The following is a 17,094-nucleotide window of genomic DNA, read 5'->3' as shown; positions in this document are numbered from 1 at the left end:
ACGGGGTTTCACCATATTGGCCAGGCTGGTCTCAAACTCCTGACCTTGTGACCCGCCCGCTTCGGCCTCCCAAAATGCTGGGATTACAAGCGTGAGCCACCGCGCCCGGCCAAAAGCCCCTTACTTTTGCAGACATAAGTTACAGGTAAATAATGAGATCTTTGCTGATTCTGTTTTTTCACATTTTGCCCCAGTTGGGGCTGAAGAAGACCCTGTTAAAAGCACCCGGCTCTACCAGCAATCTCGCAAGGAAGTCCTCCTCAGGGCCTGTTTGGAGCGGGGCATCCAGTGTGTGCACATCCCCAGCAGCGGGCAAAGGTGAGGCAGCCGGCATCGTGCTTGGACCCACATCTAGCCAGGTGAGGCCTGGAGTGCTGCTGAGGCCTCGGAGACTGTTTCTACAGAACCACTTAGGCTCAGCAGGACGTCCCGGAGGGTGTGCTCTGTGCGGTGGACCAGGCTGTCGGCTGAGTCGCTGTGCTTGCCCTCAGTGCATCTGTCCCATGAGGAGGGCACAGTCAGATGGGTGGCTTCAGTCTAGGGGGTACACACAGCCAGAAAGCGTGTATGATATCCCGTGCCTGAGAACACAGAAGGAATCAGGCTCATGTCAATGCCATGAGACACCAGTTTTAAAATAGGACTATTCCAGATAATTTATGGCATATGGCCCCCATAACTCCTGGGTGCCTGTTTAAATCCATGCTCCCACACCTGTTTGAGGTCAAGCCACATTTCAACCTTGCCGAGCCACGGCTGCCATCTAGTGGTAAGGGAAAGCCTTCGCCTTTCTGCTCTTCAGAGCGAAATCCTCTTGAAGGTGCATTGGCCGTGTGGAGTCTCGGGGTCGTTCAGGGCAGCACGGTGTGGATTGTGTTCACAAAATGTAAAAAGTGGGCCTGGTGCAGTCGCTCACACCTGTGATCCCAGCACTTTGGGAGGCCGAGATGGGTGGATCGCTTGAGTCCTGGAGTTTGAGACCAGCCTGGCCAACATGGTGAAACCCTGTCACTACTAAAAACACAAAAACTAGCCGGGCATGGTGGCGGGTGCCTGTAGTCCCAGCTACTCAGGAGACTGGGGCACAAGAGTTGCTTGAATCCGGGAGGCGGAGGTTGCGGTGAGCCGAGACTGTGTCACTACACTCCAGCCTGGGCGACAGTGAGACTCCGTCTCAAAAAAAAAAAAGTGTGAACTCTAATCAGATTGATCTGATCTGGAATCCTGACTCTGCCATTCTGGGATTAATGGAGGTTTGTGTCCTTATCTTTATAGACTGAGGTGACGACCTCCTGAGCTCAAGCAGTCCTCCTACCTCAGCCTCCTGAATAGCTGGGACTACAGCCACATGCCACCACACCCAGCTAATTTGTGTGTGTGTGTGTGTGTGTGTGTTTTGAGATGCAGTCTCGCTCTATTGCCAGGTTGGAGTGCAGTGGCGCAATCTTGGCTCATTGCAACCTCTGCCTCCCGGGTTCAAGTGATTCTCCTGCCTCAGCCTCCCGAGTAACTGGGACTACAGGTGCCCGCCACTACACCTGACTAATTTTTGTATTTTCAGTAGAGATGGGGTTTCACCATGTTGGCCAAGATGGTCTCGATCTCTTGACCTCATGACCCGCCCGCTTCGGCCTCCCAAAGTGCTGGGATTACAGGCATGAGCCACCACGCCTGGCCCACATTTTTGTGTTTTTTGTAGTGAGGACGGTCTCACTATATTAGCCAGGCTGATCTCGAACTCCTGGCCTCGAGTGATCTCCTGCCTTGGCCTCCCAAAGTGTTTGGATTATAGGCATGAGCCACCACTCCTGTTCCTAAAGTTTTTCTTTAAGAATCCTTTACCAGATCATCTGTGTATATTGGTAGCTCAGTATTTATTATTCTAGTTTATCTGGTGTTCTATTTTAAATAGTGCTTATGGTTAATATGACCCAGACTCCTTGTAATTTTAAAGGAATCAACCAGTAACAATTGCGTCTTTTTTCCCTGTTCCCTGTCCACCTCTGTGACCAGACAGATGAGACATGTGACTAGACTATCCCCTTCCATCTGCTCAACTAACGTAGATTTCTCCTGCCAACATAATCAACGAAGATAGGAGAGCTTGAATTTATGCATGCTTTTGTACATGTTAGTAATGATTTTGAGAATAAGTACCTTAGAATACACTCAGCTAAGCTAAAAGCTGCCTGGGCCGTGCTGTGTTTGATGATGTTGCCTGATGGGCTTATGGAATATTTTTAATGTGTCATATGTTTAAGGTAGATGAGCTAAAGACAGCATAACTTCTGTGTGTTTGTTAAATAGCTGCCTAATTTTATAATGTGATTTTTGTGTGTATACCCTTCTAGCTAAATCAAGTGAATTTGCAAGTGTTCCTGCAAACAGCTCCCGGCCTCTGTCAAACATCAGCAAGTCAGGCGGAATAGGACCCACCCTGCTGCGGCCCGCTCTGCCTGCAGGCCCTGTGGGGGCATCCTCCCAGCAAGCCAAGCAGGTCGATGTTTCTGGGCTAGCAGCGGAGCAGTCCACAGCGCCCCCCTCAATGTCCCCCACCCAACCCCAGACTCCGGAAGGTGGAGGCCAGTGGCCGAACTCCAGTTCCACTTGGTCAGAATCTTCTCAATTGAATAAGACTAGAAGTATCAGACGGCGAGATTCCTATCTAAATTCCAAGACAAAGATTATGCCTACTCCTACAAATCAATTTAAAATTCCTAAGTTTTGTATTGGTGAGTAATAGATACATTTTAATGTATCTTTCAAATATTGAAGAAATTCCATTTAAAGTTTTAAACAATTATTGATGGCAGTGATGGTGTTTTTAGTTCTTTCCTCCAACAGCGCTTTCAAGTGTGACCTGCTGTCTTCTCGCCCACTGTTTTGGGGGCTCAGCGTAGGCCCCCAGAATGTCTTACGTTCGTTCTTGTGAGTGTGACGCCCCGGAACTCTTAGGCTGCTTGTAAGGCTTTCTCTTTACTATTACTGCCAGCAATTTGATTATTATGTGCTTGGAGGTGGCTTTCTTTGCCTTTATCCTGCTTGGAGTTTCTTAAGCTTCTTTGATCTGTAGGTTGGTTTTTTTCATCAAATTTGGAAAACCTTGGCCATTATTTCTTCAGCTATCTTTGCATCTTTCCACTTTATTTCCTAGAACTCTAATCACATCTGTTTCAGGCCTCTTGACATTGTCTTACAGGATACCGAAGCTCTGTTCTTTTGTTTTAATTTCAGCCTTTTTTCTTTTTCTTTTTTTGTTTTTTTTTTTGTTTGTTTGTTTGTTTTTTGAGACGGAGTCTTGCTCTGTCACCCAGGCTGGAATGCATTGGCATGATCCCGGCTCACTGCAACCTCCACCTACTGAGTTCAAGCAATTCTCCTGCCTCAGCCTCCCGAGTAGTTGGGATTACAGGTGCCCGCCACCATGCCCTATTAATTTTTTTTTGTATTTTTGGTAGAGACGGGGATTCGCCATGTTGGCCAGGCTGGTCTCTAACTCCTGACCCACCCACCTCGGCCTCCCAAACTGTTGGGATTACAGGCGTGAACTGCCACACCCGGCCCAGCCTTTTCCCTTGAGCTGCGGTTTGGGTCGTTTCTGTTGTCAGATACCATTTCTTCTGCAGTGCCTAATAGCTGTGACGCCCATCCAGTTAACTTTTCGTTTCTAACATAATAGTTTCCCCTTATTCCTCCTCATGGTACTTGGGTTTTCTTTTACATCCTTGTGAGCAAATTGATAATCGTTTTAAGGTCTACGATTCTTCTCACACCATCTTCCACATCATTTTGGGGTCTGTTTCTGTTGACTAATTTTGTTTCCGGATTTTGGCCTCATTTTCCTGCCTCTACGTTTTTTACAGGTTTTTCTTGGTTGTTGGATATTGTCAGGTGTAGACTTTTGAATGTCTGGATTTTGTTGTCTTTCTCTGAGGAGTTGGGTTGGGCTTGGCAGGCAGTGAAGGTGCAGATCATCCTTCTGAGGCTTTTTATGCTTTGAAGTGGTGGGTCTAGAATAGTCTTTCCGCCTCCTGCCACCGGCGCCTTCCCAAGGCCTCAGCTGCACGCCCGTGTGTCCCGCGAGGCCCCTGCACTCCGGCTGCTACAAGATGGCGGCTTCGCGGCCCTGTGAGCTCCGCTCGTTGTCCCTGGTAGTTGCTCTTCTCTTGACCTTGAGGACTCCTCCCCTGCACCTGTGCACTGCCTGGTGCTCAGCCAGAGACTCGAGATTCCCTTGGGTTCCTAGAGCTCGTTCTGTCGGAGTAGCCCCCTCCTCTCTAGTTTCTGGCCCTCACGTTGCAGCCACCTCAGCCTTCTAAGCGCCAGCCACTGCCCTCTCCAGTCACTGAGGCCACCAGCCCCAGCAGGTGTCTGGCCAGTAGTGGGTAGGTGTTTGTAAAGTTTCCATGAATTACTCGAACAATTGTGTGCAATGCAGAAAGTTCTCGGAGCTGACTTAAGGTGAGAGGAGCGTCCTGGCCTCCTCTGTCAGGTAGATCTTTCTGCCGTCTGGGTGCTTGAGGATTTTAAGTTCTGGCAGTGCCAGCCAGCACAGGCAGCCTGTAACTCCCAGAAATCACACTCTGAGTCCTGCTGTAGGAACAAGCTGTTCTGCTGAGTGTCTTCTCTGTGCTGGAATGCTTTGGGGGACAAGGGACATCATGGTAAGACAGACCTACTCTCACGGAATTTCTGTTTAATAGGAAAAGACACGAAATGTTATCAGATGAGCAGGCCTTCAGATCCTAGCATAACGAAGCGACTAAGAGAAGATGGTGTCCTGGGGCTGGCGTGTTTGGGGAGGAATTTGCATCAGGTGGTTTTGGTGGTTCTTTGGCAAAGATGGTCAGGAGGCGACACGGGACTGAGATCTGAACCAAGACACCGAGGCAGCTGGTAGGAAAGTGCAAGGGGGAGCACTCCAGGCAGAGGCAACGGCGAGTACAGAGGTCCTGGAGCAGGAAGGCACGGGGCGCGCTCCAGGAGCAGCTCAGGCGCTGGAGGATGGGAACGCAGCCACTGTGGTCCGGATTCCGCATAGATGTGCGACAGCTGGTCGGTATTCCTTGGTGTGAGGGACCCAGACTTCTTCCATCCTGCGTTGCTGTGATGAGCTTCTCGTCCTCGTGGTCTAGTGTGGCTGCACCGACTCTGGCCCTCATACCTCCCGGCAGAAAGCCTGTTTAGGTGAAGAAGAACAAATCCCCACCTTTCAAGGACTCTCACTGCAAGTTGTCTCTGTCACTCCATTTGTGTCCCGTTGGTCACCATGCTTCCCTGCACAGGATGCTAGGACACGTTGTCTTTATTCTGCACACAGCTGAAATGTCTTACTGAGAAGAGGAGGAAAGTAGCTGTCGAACAAAAATTAGCAATCTCAGCCAGTCAGTGACCGAGGGGCAGGGTAAGAAGAGATGAAGACAGAGGGGCAGCCCGAGGCCGGCTCGCAGAGCGCCTCGTGACCAGAGCGGGCCCTGGAGTACCGTCAGTGCAGGAGGATGTGCATGCAAGAGATTAGAGCAGAGCGACTTGACCTTCAGAAGATCCCTCCATAGAGGGAAGAGCAGAGTCTCTGGGCCGGAGCGAGGTGGGGAGGGTAATGCAGACCTCGTCCTCACTGTGTTGGGGAGGAGGCTAGTGCTGGGGAAGGAGGCTGGGGCGCTGTGGTCCGCCTGACATTCTGGTAGCTTAGGGCCCACGTGGCAGTGTAGAGAGGGACTCGAGTGGCCCTGAGGTTCTGGCGGAACCTGGGTGCTGCCGCTCATGTGACAGGAGGGCTGGAAGAGGCAGCGGGCAGACTCCACGGCCCCATTTTGGAAGTAGTGAGGGTGAGAGGCCACTTGGGCTGCCACTGAGGGGTGGAGCAGGCTGAGAACTCAGAGAAGCCACAGCTGGAGACCTCAGTGTAGGTTTCAACAGCAGAGAGCTGAGTTTATAGAGATGGGAGCTGTGGGCTGGGCACGGTGGCTCACGCCTGTAATCCCAGCACTTTGGGAGGCCAAAGTGAGTGGATCACCTGAGGTCAGGAGTTCGAGACCAGCCTGGTCAATATGGTGAAACCCTGTCTCTACTAAAAATACAAAAATTAGCCAGGCATGGTGGCACATGCCTGTAATCCCAGCTACTTGGGAAGCTGAGGCAGGAGAATCACTTGAGCCAGGAGGCAGAGGTTGTAGTGAGCCGAGATGGTGTCACTGCACTCCAGCCTGGGCGACAGAACGAGACTGTCTCAAAAAAAAAAAAAAAAAAGAAAGAAAGAAAAGAAATGGGAGCTAGGATTGGGTGGGTTCTTCAGGGACACCCTATGGCCCAGGTCACGTGGAGGTTTGTTCAGTAGTGCTTGCTTCTCTTCTGCCTGAATGCCTGGAGCCGGGACATGTGTCTGCCATGTTTCTCCTGACCACATTGGCACAAATGTTGGCTGGTCTCCACAAATGTCGGCTGGCTGTCAGGCTGCTTGATGCCACAGGACTTCTGCTAATCCCAAATTCCCTGTTGACTTTACCCTGTTTCCCAGACAGTGCCCCTGGGGGCTCCTTAGGCACCTCTTAGATGTGCATTTCACCTTCAGCAGGCGGTTCCTCCTCTCCACGATGCTGGGAACAGGGCTGTCTCTTGCACACCTTTCGTCATTCATCAGGGTCAAAACTGGTCCCACAAACTCAGCACTGGCCGGAAGAGAGGCCCCAAGGGAGTGGCCACGCTGTTGGGAACACACAGCTCTGGGAGGCACGTGGTGGTGCACACTCTTTGGCTGAGAGCACTGGTGGTGTTGCTCATTGGCTGTGACACCAGCTGTCACTGTGGAGGAGAGGTGAGGGCTGAGGGCACTCATAGCATGGGACCACATGAGCGGTGCCCTATAGTGGAGCCTTTCATACGTGCATTTTCTCAAAATACTCAAGACAAGAGCATTCGTTGTAAAACAGTCCAGTGACAAATGTTGCTGTTCACTCTGAGTCCACGCTGCCGGGTCACCCAGAGCACTGAGACTTGGAATTCTGGGTACTGGGAGCTGCAGTGGAGCTGCGCTGTCCGGGTTTAGGGAAGAGCTGATGTGGGCCTGGGAGGCGCGTGTGCGCATGCTTCCCTAGGGCAGTCTTGAGGGTGTCAGGAGATGGCTTGTTCGTGTTCTGTTTCATAAGAAGAATGACCTTCCTGTGCCACCGTGGAAGCTGATGAAGAGTGCACTCCACCCCGCTGAGGGAGAGGACAACCAAGAGGAAGGGGCCGGGAGAGAGGGAGGCGGCGAGGGAGAGGGAGGCAGGCTTGCCTCCGCACCCGCCAGGTGTGACCAACTTGGGTCTCACAAAGACCTCTGTGAATGGTGCAGGGTCAGGGACTCAAGAATGTTCCCAAAAGACAGGGATGATAGGATGATTCAGTCACAGACCATCCCACTCCATAAAAGAAAACAAACACTAGGCTGGGCAACACAGTGAGACCCCAATTCAAATTTTGAAAAAATTTTCAAAAAAATTTAGCCAGGCATGGTGCTGGGCACCTGTAGTCCCAGCTACTTGGGAGGCTGAGGCAGGAAAATCACTTGAGCCCAGGAGTTCAAGGCTGCAGTGAGCTGTGATCACACCACTGCACTCCAGCCTGGGTGACAGAGCAAGACCTTGTTTCTTGTAAGAAAGAAAAGAAACAAACAAACCGAAAACGGAGGTGGAGAGAGGATGGGAGCACGTTTGGCTCAGCTGTGTGCAAGCTGCACACCTCTCCAGTGCTGGGGTGCACACTGGAGGCCTGGTGAACTCACAGGTGGGGGCGGTGGGAAGGTGTGAGGGGCAGATTTTTAACTCTTGTAACAAATGGAGTTTTTGAAGAATGTGGAGGTAGCAATGTGGGTGTGTGATTTGGAAATGTGTGAAGATAGACATCATAAGAAGCTGCCAGCAAGTTGGAAGCAGAGCTGGGTGTGGTGGGAGACTTGTTTGTCTCATAAAATTTTAACCTTCATTTTTAAAAACTCTGTGCATGAATCACTTTGATGGAGGTGATTTTTAAAAGAATAGGAGAGGCTGGGGCGGTGGCTCACACCTGTAATCCCAGCACTTTGGGAGGCCGAGGTGGGCAATCACTTGAGGTCAGGAGTTCAAGACCAACCTGGCCAACATGGCAAAATGCTGTCTCTACTAACAATACAAAAATTAGCCGGGCGTGGTAGCAGGCACCTATAAGTCCAGCTACTCTGGAGGCTGAGGCACGAGCATCACTTGAACCCAGGGGTCAGAGGTTACAGTGAGCCAAGATCACGCCACTGCCCTCCAGCCTAGGTGACAGACAGACACTCTGTCTCAAAAAAAAAAAAAAGGACAGGAGAGAGGAAATGTAAGTGCAGGCAGCCTTTTTGAGGAGATCTGGCTTTAAAGAGGGGCAGGGACGTGGGACAGGAGCTTGGGTGCAGGGGCAGGAGGGCAAGCGTGAGCTTTTTAAGATGGAGGGGCCAGCAGCAGCTGTGATATTGCCAGAGAGTGGGGCTGTCTGTGGGGGCAGCAGCCTGGACCGTTGCCTGGCCTCCTGGAAGCACCTGCAGAGGAGATCTCAGCTCCGGGCCCCACCCTTCCCTCTTAGTGCTGGGGTAAGGGGCTCTGAGGGACAGCCTCTTTCCCCATGGCTTCCCAGACATAGCAAGGTGTTCGAAGGGGGTCCTGGTGCCTGAGGCTTTGGAGGCCCCAGAGCACGTGTGCTAATACTCAGGTGCACACTGGGATTTTCAAGGAGCCAGTATAGTGGAGGAGGAACCACGGAGCCAGTGTTTGGAGGGGGCGGTGGCGGGACTGGACCTCTGGGGCCTGTGGTGGGCCTTAGCTCAGTAACTGGTGACCCCTTTGCCCTCTGAGCCTACTTTTCATCCCGTTGTGAATATCAGATGAGATCATACACGTGGAAATGCTTGTCAACTAAAACAGCACAAACACAATGTAATGAATTATTATTATCCCATTAATGTCATGGTTCGGGAAATGAGGTATGTGGGCTCTGTTGGGCGTGCCTGGGAACCTAAACCCCTGCGGTGTCGTTCCTGTGGGCAAGTGTCTAGTGCGTGCAGGTGCCGTCTGACACGTCGACTTCACTGTGTGAAAGTCGTGCTCTGCCCTGATGGGATCAACGGCCAGGGTGGGGCGGCGCAGTGAAGAGGGCTCTTACCTTTCGCCCCCACGTCCATCCGTCAGACCGCAGCCTTGGCCTGGGCCAGGGTCCCCGTGTAGGGGTGAGTGCCTCTCATGCTCCTGCCTGCGGCAGGGTGGCCCTTTGTGGACCAGTGCCACCTACACTGCAAGTTGGGACAGTGGAGATACTCGGAGAATTGCCCATTTGGTGAAGATCCCCCAACAGTAGTTCTCCCCTGATCGCTTTGCCTGACTGCACTCTTCCTTTCTTGGTCTTAGGTGACTCCCCGGACGGCGCAACACCAAAGCTCTCGCGGGCGCAGCGGCCGCAGTCGTGCACGTCAGTTGGCAGGTGAGTGACGCTGGTCCGCTTCCTCTCTTTATTGCTGTAGAGTGACTCGTGCATCCACTACCCTCAAGCATTTGGTAACCCTGCAGCCTGGCCTGCACATCTGGCTTCAGTGCCAGTCTCTTGGGTGCAGGCTGAGCTCCTGACCTGTACCAGCCCCTTTTAGATCCACTGCAGACTTAAGACATCTGAGACTTCCGCGATGCAGTACGGCGTTTCCCAGCCCTGAACTGGTGTGGTTGCCACTCCAGGCTGCGTAGCAGAAGCCCCTCCAGCACTCTTAGGACTGCCCACGCCCAGCCCGCTCCAGGGGTTCTGATTCGGTTCATCTAGCCTGGAGGCCAGCAGCTGGATTTCCTAAAGCTCCTGGGTGACTGTGACTTGTCCCGCAGTCGAAGAGCACTGGCGTGGCACCGTGATTCTGACTTGGCTTTGAATCCCGGCTCCACCACTTCCTGGTGTTTGATCCAGTATAAGTTCCCAAATGTTGCTGGCCTTTTTCCTCATGTCGAGTAGGGATGGCCCAAGCTTAGCATAGCAGGTACCGCAGACAGTAAGAAAATGTGCAGATGCACACGCAGGAGTTGCTCAGGTAGCAGCCCCACCCCTACCGTCCCCTGAGCCCCAGTGCAGCTCTGTGGACCCTGGCACAGCACAGGAGAGCTCGTACTGGTGCCCTTTAGCCTGTGTGCACCTCAAAGTCTCCTGTGTGGAGCTGGGCAGCAGGAAGGACACTCAGACCCCCCGGACCAGCATGGGGTCCTGGTGCCAGTGTGTGACCAGGCGGGCACTGCTCTGGGCCTTGCTGAGGTGGAGTGGGCAGAGTAAGCCTGGGCTAGGACACCGGAGAGGGTGCCACTGGCTCTGCCACAGACCAGCCTGGGGCCGCTTGCAAGTCTTTTAATGACTCCGGGCTTTAGTTTCCTCCTGTGTGAGCTCAGGACACGCTTTGCAAGGTCGAACCAGCCAGTCCCTCACGTGGTGCATGTGGTACAGTGCTAAGCTGCTGTCCCTCCCACGCATGGTGGTGAAGAGCAAAGACCAGACCCAGGCAGCCACTGGTCACCTCACTTGCCTCTCTGTGCCTCAGTTTCCTCAACTCACCCAGGATTACTTTGAGGATTACATTCATCAGAATTTTTTCTTGTTTTTTTTTTAATCCAAAATGTGTTTACTGAGATGGTTTCCCACTCATCTTGATTCAGAGTGCTTTTAGTGCCGCTTCCTCCTAAAGGAACATCCTTCTGTAAGCCTTGCTTTTCCTCCTGTAGGCTGGCAGAGGACAGTGGAGCAGCCAACACACAAAACTACCGTTTGTGCATGGCTAAAGATCGTGGTGATTTTATAGCATCCTGGGCATTTCACATCCATGAAGTAGGAATTGGGGCTCTGCACCAGGCGTTTCTTCTTTGTTTCCTCTTCTCTTCTGGGAAGGGATGAAGGAGATCCTTTGCGAGAGGCATGTTCTCGTATGGGTAGGTCGTCACTGCCAGAAAGGAGCCAATTTTTCTTTTCTTTTTTTTTTTTTTTTTTTTTTTGAGACAGAGTCTCGCTCTGTCGTCCAGGCTGGAATGCAGTGGCCGGATCTCAGCTCACTGCAAGCTCCGCCTCCCGGGTTCATACCATTCTCCTGCCTCAGCCTTCCGAGTAGCTGGGACTACAGGTGCACACCACCACGCACGGCTAATTTTTTGTATTTTTAGTAAAGACGGGGTTTCACCGTGTTAGCCAGGATGGTCTCCATCTCCTGGCCTCATGATCCACCCGCCTTGGCCTCCCAAAGTGCTGGATTACAGGCGTGAGCCACCGTGCCCGGCTGAAATTTTTATTTTCACTGGAATTTGTGGTGGGGCTTCCAGAACTTAGCAATAAAGGGAGGAGGGTGGGGAATCCCAGAACGTGGCAGAGAGCAGCGGCTGGGGGTGACAGCAGTTGCTCTCTGGAGTGATTCTGTTTTTCTCTTGATTTCAGCCTCTTTGCTTTTTTTCCATTTAAATAAGCTAGAGTCAGTCTGTTTTCAGGCTCCTTTTGAAGTATGTTAACAATTGCCCAGAATAGAGCAACAGACAGGTCTCCCTGGTCTCCTGTGGGGGCCACGTGGTGGGATGTCCTTGACTCATTTTATTTTAAAATAATGTCTTTGTCCTTTTTGGGTTACTATAACAAACGTTCTGTCGGCTGTGTAGCTTGAACAACAAACATTTGTTTCTCACAGTTCTGGAGGCTAGAAATCCAAGATCAAGGTACCTGCAGATTTGGTGTCGGGTGAGGGCCTGTTTCCTGATTGACAGATGCCTCCTTCTCTCTGTCCTCACTGGAGTAGGGGTGAACAAGTCTCTTTTATGTTTATTTATTTATTTGTTTATTTTGGATGGAGTCTAGCTCTGTCACCTGGGCTGGAGTGCAGTGGCACGATCTCAGCTCACTGCAACCTCCACCTTCTAGGTTCAAGCGATTCTCCTGCCTCAGCTTCCCGAGTAGCTGGGACCACAGGCACATGCCACCACACTTGGCTAATTTTTTGTATTTTTAGTAGAGACAGGGTTTCACCATGTTAGCCAGGATGGTCTTGATCTCCTGACCTCGTGATCCACCTGCCTCGGCCTCTCAAAGTGCTGGGATTACAGGCATGAGCCACTGCTCCTGGCCTATGTTTGTTTATTTTTCTGAGACAGGGTCTTGCTCTGTTGCCCAGGCTGGAGTGCAGTAGTGCAATCATGGCTCACTATAGCCTCCACCTCCTGGGTTCAAATGATCCTCACACCCCAGCCTCCTGAGTAGCTTGGACCACAGGTATGCACAAGTGTGCCCTCTTTTCTAAGGGCACAGATCTCATTCCTGAGGGCTCTGGCTCCATGACCTGATCTCCTCCTAAAGGCCCCACCTTCTAATGCCATTACCTTAGGGGCTAGGATTTCAGCACATGAATCTGGGGACACAGACATTCAGTCCACAGCAAATGACAGTTGACTCAGCCTCCTCTTCATCAACAGCAACATAAGAAAGCAACAGTTAGGCAAGACCCATGGGTAGCCCGAGCCACAGGTATTGCCAGGGATGTGAGGGGTGTGAGGACCAAGTGCCCAGCTCCCTCTTCACTCATTTGTGTTCACATTTGATTCAGGCAACCTTAAGCCTGGGAATGAGTGGGCGTGCAGCGAGACCTGCTCCCCCATTCGCTGGCCCACCAGACAGGCTGCGGCTCTGACTTCCTTATGGCAATATCTATGACACCGCCAAAAGATGATTTGCTCAGTCTCTTCAGAACTTCCTGTGAAGTGACATTCAATGGTAGCATCCGTAAAGTGCAGTCACATTTGATCAATTTTCTTTGAGTCGCCTGTGAGGAAGGGCAGTGAAGGCATTCCCACTGGGAGCCCGAAGCCCACACCAGGGCGGGTTGGTAGCAGCTCGGAGCCCTGCCCGCCTTGGGGCGTGTCCCGGGAGAGCAGAGCTCACACAGGCTCGAGGGCTCGGCTCTTCTCGGCTGGGACCGAAGCACTCGGCGCTGCATTGGCACAGGCTGAATGATTAGGTTTCACTTTTTTTATGTCATCTCAGCTGACGACATTGATGTTGTGTTTGCCAGGGTCCCCGTCCACAGCACCCCAGTTAGACGCTCATCTGGGCCAGCACCACAAAGCCTGTTGAGCGCACGGCGTGCGTCAGCCTTGCCCACACCCGCCAGGCGGCGCTTATCTGGCCTTCCACCGATGACCCCCAAAATGATGCCCAGGGCCGTGGCCTCTCCCCTGTGTGTGCCGGCCCAGAGACTTTCCTCTGAGCCCCGCAAGAACTCTGCGATGAGGTAAGAGATGAAGGTGATAATAAGTTGGTCTCAAATTCCTAGGCTTGGTGTCCTAGACATTGACATACCTTTTTCTTGCCTTGCTCCAGGGTTTAGTGAAGTAAATAATATTTGGAAAGTTTTGTTTTCTTTTTTTTTAATTGCAAAGAGAAAATGCAATAGACATGAGCATAGAGGAAAATTAAAGGTATTACAAGGAAATACTGCCTGTAATTATCTGATAATCAATCTGAAAACCTAATGCTTTTCTAAAATTTGCAAATTATTGGCTGAGTGTGGTGAGTCACGCCTATAATCCCAGCACTTTGGGAGGCTGAAGCAGGCAAATTGCCCGAGCTCAGGAGTTTGAGATCAACCTGGGTAACATGGCAAAACCCCATCGCTACAAAAAATACAAAATTAGCCAGGTGTGGTGGCATGCACTGTAGTCCCAGCTGTTTAGGGGGCTGAGGTGGGAGGATCACTTGAGCCCAGGAGGTTGAGGCTGCAGTGAGCTGAGATTGCCCCGTTGCACTCCAGCCTGGGGGACAGAGTGAGACCCCATCTCTAAAAAATTAATAAAGTAAAATAAAATAAAATAGAATAAAATAAAATAAAATTTATCTAAATTGACCCAAGGACACATGAAGTAAGCCATAGCTGCAGCTCAGAAATAATTAAAGACTGAGAAAGGCACCTGACTCTGATGAAGTCACACCTCAGTCGTGTATAACTTTTGAAACAGATCATGCTGGTGTGTAAAGTTAAATATCTCAGCCGGGCACGGTGGCTCACGCCTGTAATCCCAGCACTTTGGGAGGCCAAGGCGGGCGGATCACGAGGTTAGGAGATGGAGACCATCCTGGCTAATACGGTGAAACCCCGTCTTTACTAAAAATACAAAAAATTAGCCGGGTGTGGTGGCGGGCGCTTATAATCCCAGCTACTCGGGAGGCTGAGGCTGGAGAATGGTGTGAACCCAGGAGGCAGAGCTTGCAGTGAGCTGAGATCGCGCCATCGCACTCCAGCCTGGGTGACAGAGCAAGACTCTGCCTCAAAAAAAAGCAAAAGTTAACTATCTCAGGCTACACATAAATAAAGATGGAAAGTTTCTCAGTTCATTTTAATAGCCAAACATAGTAGGTAATGATAATACCAATAAGAGGAAATTGTAGACTGATTTCACTCATGAATATAAATTTATTTTTATGAAGTTTTTATTTCTAAGAAAGATATATATATATATATATATATATATATTTTTTTTTTTTTTTTTTTTTTTTGAGACGGAGTCTCGCTCTGTCGCCCAGGCTGGAGTGCAGTGGCACGATCTGGGCTCACTGCAAGCTCCGCCTCCTGGGTTCACGCCATTCTCCTGCCTCAGCCTCCCAAGTAGCTGGGACTACAGGCGCCTGCCGCCTTGCCCGGCTAGTTTTTTGTATTTTTTTTAAGTAGAGACGGGGTTTCACCATGTTAGCCAGGATGGTCTCGATCTCCTGACCTCGTGATCCGCCCGTCTCGGCTTCCCAAAGTGCTGGGATTACAGGCTTGAGCCACCGCGCCCGGCTAAGAAAGATATATTTTAAAAACACAAATAGACTGGGCGCGGTGGCTCACGCCTATAATCCCAGCACTTTGGGAGGCCGAAGCGGGTAGATCACGAGGTCAGGAGTTCAAGACCAGCTGGGCCAAGATGGTGAAAGCCCATCTCTACTAAAAATACAAAAAAAATTAGCTGGGTGTGGTGGCGGGCGCCTGTAGTCCCAGCTACTCAGGAGGCTGAGGCAGGAGAATGCCGTGAACCTGGGAGGCAGAGCTTGCAGTGAACTGAGATTGCGCCCCTGCACTCCAGCCTGGGTGACAGAGCAAGACTCCGTCTCAAAAAAAACCCACAAAAAACACACACAAATAAATTGTTATCTATCTGGATGAAAATTAAATATGACCTAACTTACATCATGGAAAAAAAATTCAGATGACTTAGATACTTATATATAACAAACAAAAGAAGAAAAAAGTTAAACACTGGGAGACTGTGTGAACACGCTAAGTGCAGGAGACCTTTGTCACTGCTAAAAGCCAGGGAGTGAAGAGCCACCTGCCACCACCAAGAGTGTTGACATTTAAATCCCCCGTTTTTATTTATGGCTAAAATGACCATAAATGAAGTCAATAGACAAATGGTCGACTATGAAACAACATCGCAGGCAAAGGATATGAATAAGCTCAAATGGTCAACAACCCCTGGGGAGAGACCCAAATTCACTAGTGTCAGGGAAATGCAGTTTATAGTAACTGTGCAAAGGTTTTGATAGACGCATCCACGTTCACACTGTCCGGGCAGGAGGCGGGAGGGGGAATCTGAACATTGCTAGTAGAAATGTGCATTGTGATCGTATTTTGTAGAAAGGCATTTGTTGGCCAGGCGTGGTGGCTCACACCTGTAATCTCAGCACTTTGGGAGGCCGAGGCTGGCGGATCACTTGAGGTCAGGAGTTGAAGATCAGCCTGGCCAACATGGTGAAACCCTGTCTCTACTAAAAATATAAAAATTAGCCAGGCATGCTGGTGGGTGCCTGTAATTCCAGCTACAAGGGAGGCTGAGGCAGGAGAATCGCTTGAAACCGGGAGGTGGAGGTTGCAGTGAGCCAAGATCATGCCACTACACTCCAACCTGGAAGACAGAGCAAGACTCCATTTCAAAAAAAAAAAAAAGCCATTGGCTGATATGTGAAATTTTTCTGTTTTTTTTTTTGCTTTACATGTTCAGAGAAACTGCTCTAGTAACAAACTATACAGAAATGAGCCCTGACAGTAGTCTTAACATGTCAAAACTTAACTACACATATACCTTTTTGTTTGTTTGTTTGTTTTCTGTTTTGTTTTTCTTTTTTTTGAGATGGAGTCTCACTCCGTCGCCCAGGCTGGAGTGCAGTGGCACGATCTTGGCTCACTACAAGCTCCACCTCCCGGGTTCACGCCATTCTGCCGCCTCAGCCTCCTGAGTAGCTGGGACTACAGGCACTCGCCACCACGCCTGGCTAATTTATTGTATTTTTAGTACAGATGGGGTTTCACTGTGTTAGCCAGGATGGTCTTGATCTCCTGACTTTGTGATCCATCTGCTTCGGCCTCCCAAAGTGCTGGGATGACAGGCGTGAGCTGCCGCGCCTGGCCTATACCTCTGTTAATTACACATACCTCTGAGCTGCCACAGGTGGAAGACTACAGTTCACGTGCAGAGATGTTCATGGTGACAAAGACTGGAAGTCAGCTGGGCGCAGTGGCTCACACCTGTAATCCCAGCACTTTGGGAGGCCAAGGTTGGCCGATCATGAGGTCAGGAGTTCGAGACCAGGCTGACCAACATGATGAAACCCCATCTCTACTAAAAATATATAGCCGGGCGTGGTGGCAGGCACCTGTAATCCCAGCTACTCGGGAGGCTGAGGCAGGAGAGTCATTTGAACCCAGGAGGCAGAGGTTGCAGTGAGCCGGGATCGTGCCATTGCACTCCAGCCTGGGTGACAGGGTCAGACTCCATCTCAAGAGAAAACAAAGATGGAAGTAAATGACCAGGTAGCCTTTGGGGCATGCATTAGCTTGCACCAGCTGATGTGGACGCATTTCCGGAAGAATTCTTGAGAAAGGATGCAGAAAAGAGAGTTTCGTAAGTACAATTCCACTTTACAAATGAAACTGTGGCTGAGAATAAAAGCCCTTTGTCTGTTAAAAATATACATATAGGCTGAGTGCGGTGGCTCACGCCTGTAATCCCACCACTTTGGGAGGCCGAGGCAGGCAGATCACGAGATCAGGAGTTTGAGAGCAGCCTGGCCAAC

The 17,094-nt window shown here is 50.7% G+C and overlaps 1 protein-coding gene and 1 pseudogene across 1 annotated transcript in view; one reads left to right on the top strand and one right to left on the bottom strand.

The window, feature by feature from the left end:
- GTSE1 (G2 and S-phase expressed 1) overlaps nucleotides 1-17,094 on the top strand; it is a 33,743-nt gene that overhangs the window by 13,609 nt on the left and 3,040 nt on the right. The window contains exons 6-9 of the mRNA XM_001110798.5: nucleotides 195-318; nucleotides 2,352-2,732; nucleotides 9,396-9,468; nucleotides 13,055-13,273. Coding sequence (XP_001110798.4) covers nucleotides 195-318; nucleotides 2,352-2,732; nucleotides 9,396-9,468; nucleotides 13,055-13,273 — 797 coding nt within the window. The remainder of the gene's footprint in view (nucleotides 1-194; nucleotides 319-2,351; nucleotides 2,733-9,395; nucleotides 9,469-13,054; nucleotides 13,274-17,094) is intronic.
- Nucleotides 10,657-10,962, bottom strand: LOC107000692 (small ribosomal subunit protein eS27 pseudogene; annotated as a pseudogene).

This window comes from Macaca mulatta, chromosome 10, assembly GCF_049350105.2.
Source record: "Macaca mulatta isolate MMU2019108-1 chromosome 10, T2T-MMU8v2.0, whole genome shotgun sequence".
Taxonomy (NCBI): Eukaryota; Metazoa; Chordata; class Mammalia; order Primates; family Cercopithecidae; genus Macaca; species Macaca mulatta.
This window is presented reverse-complemented; position numbering and strand designations above follow the sequence as displayed.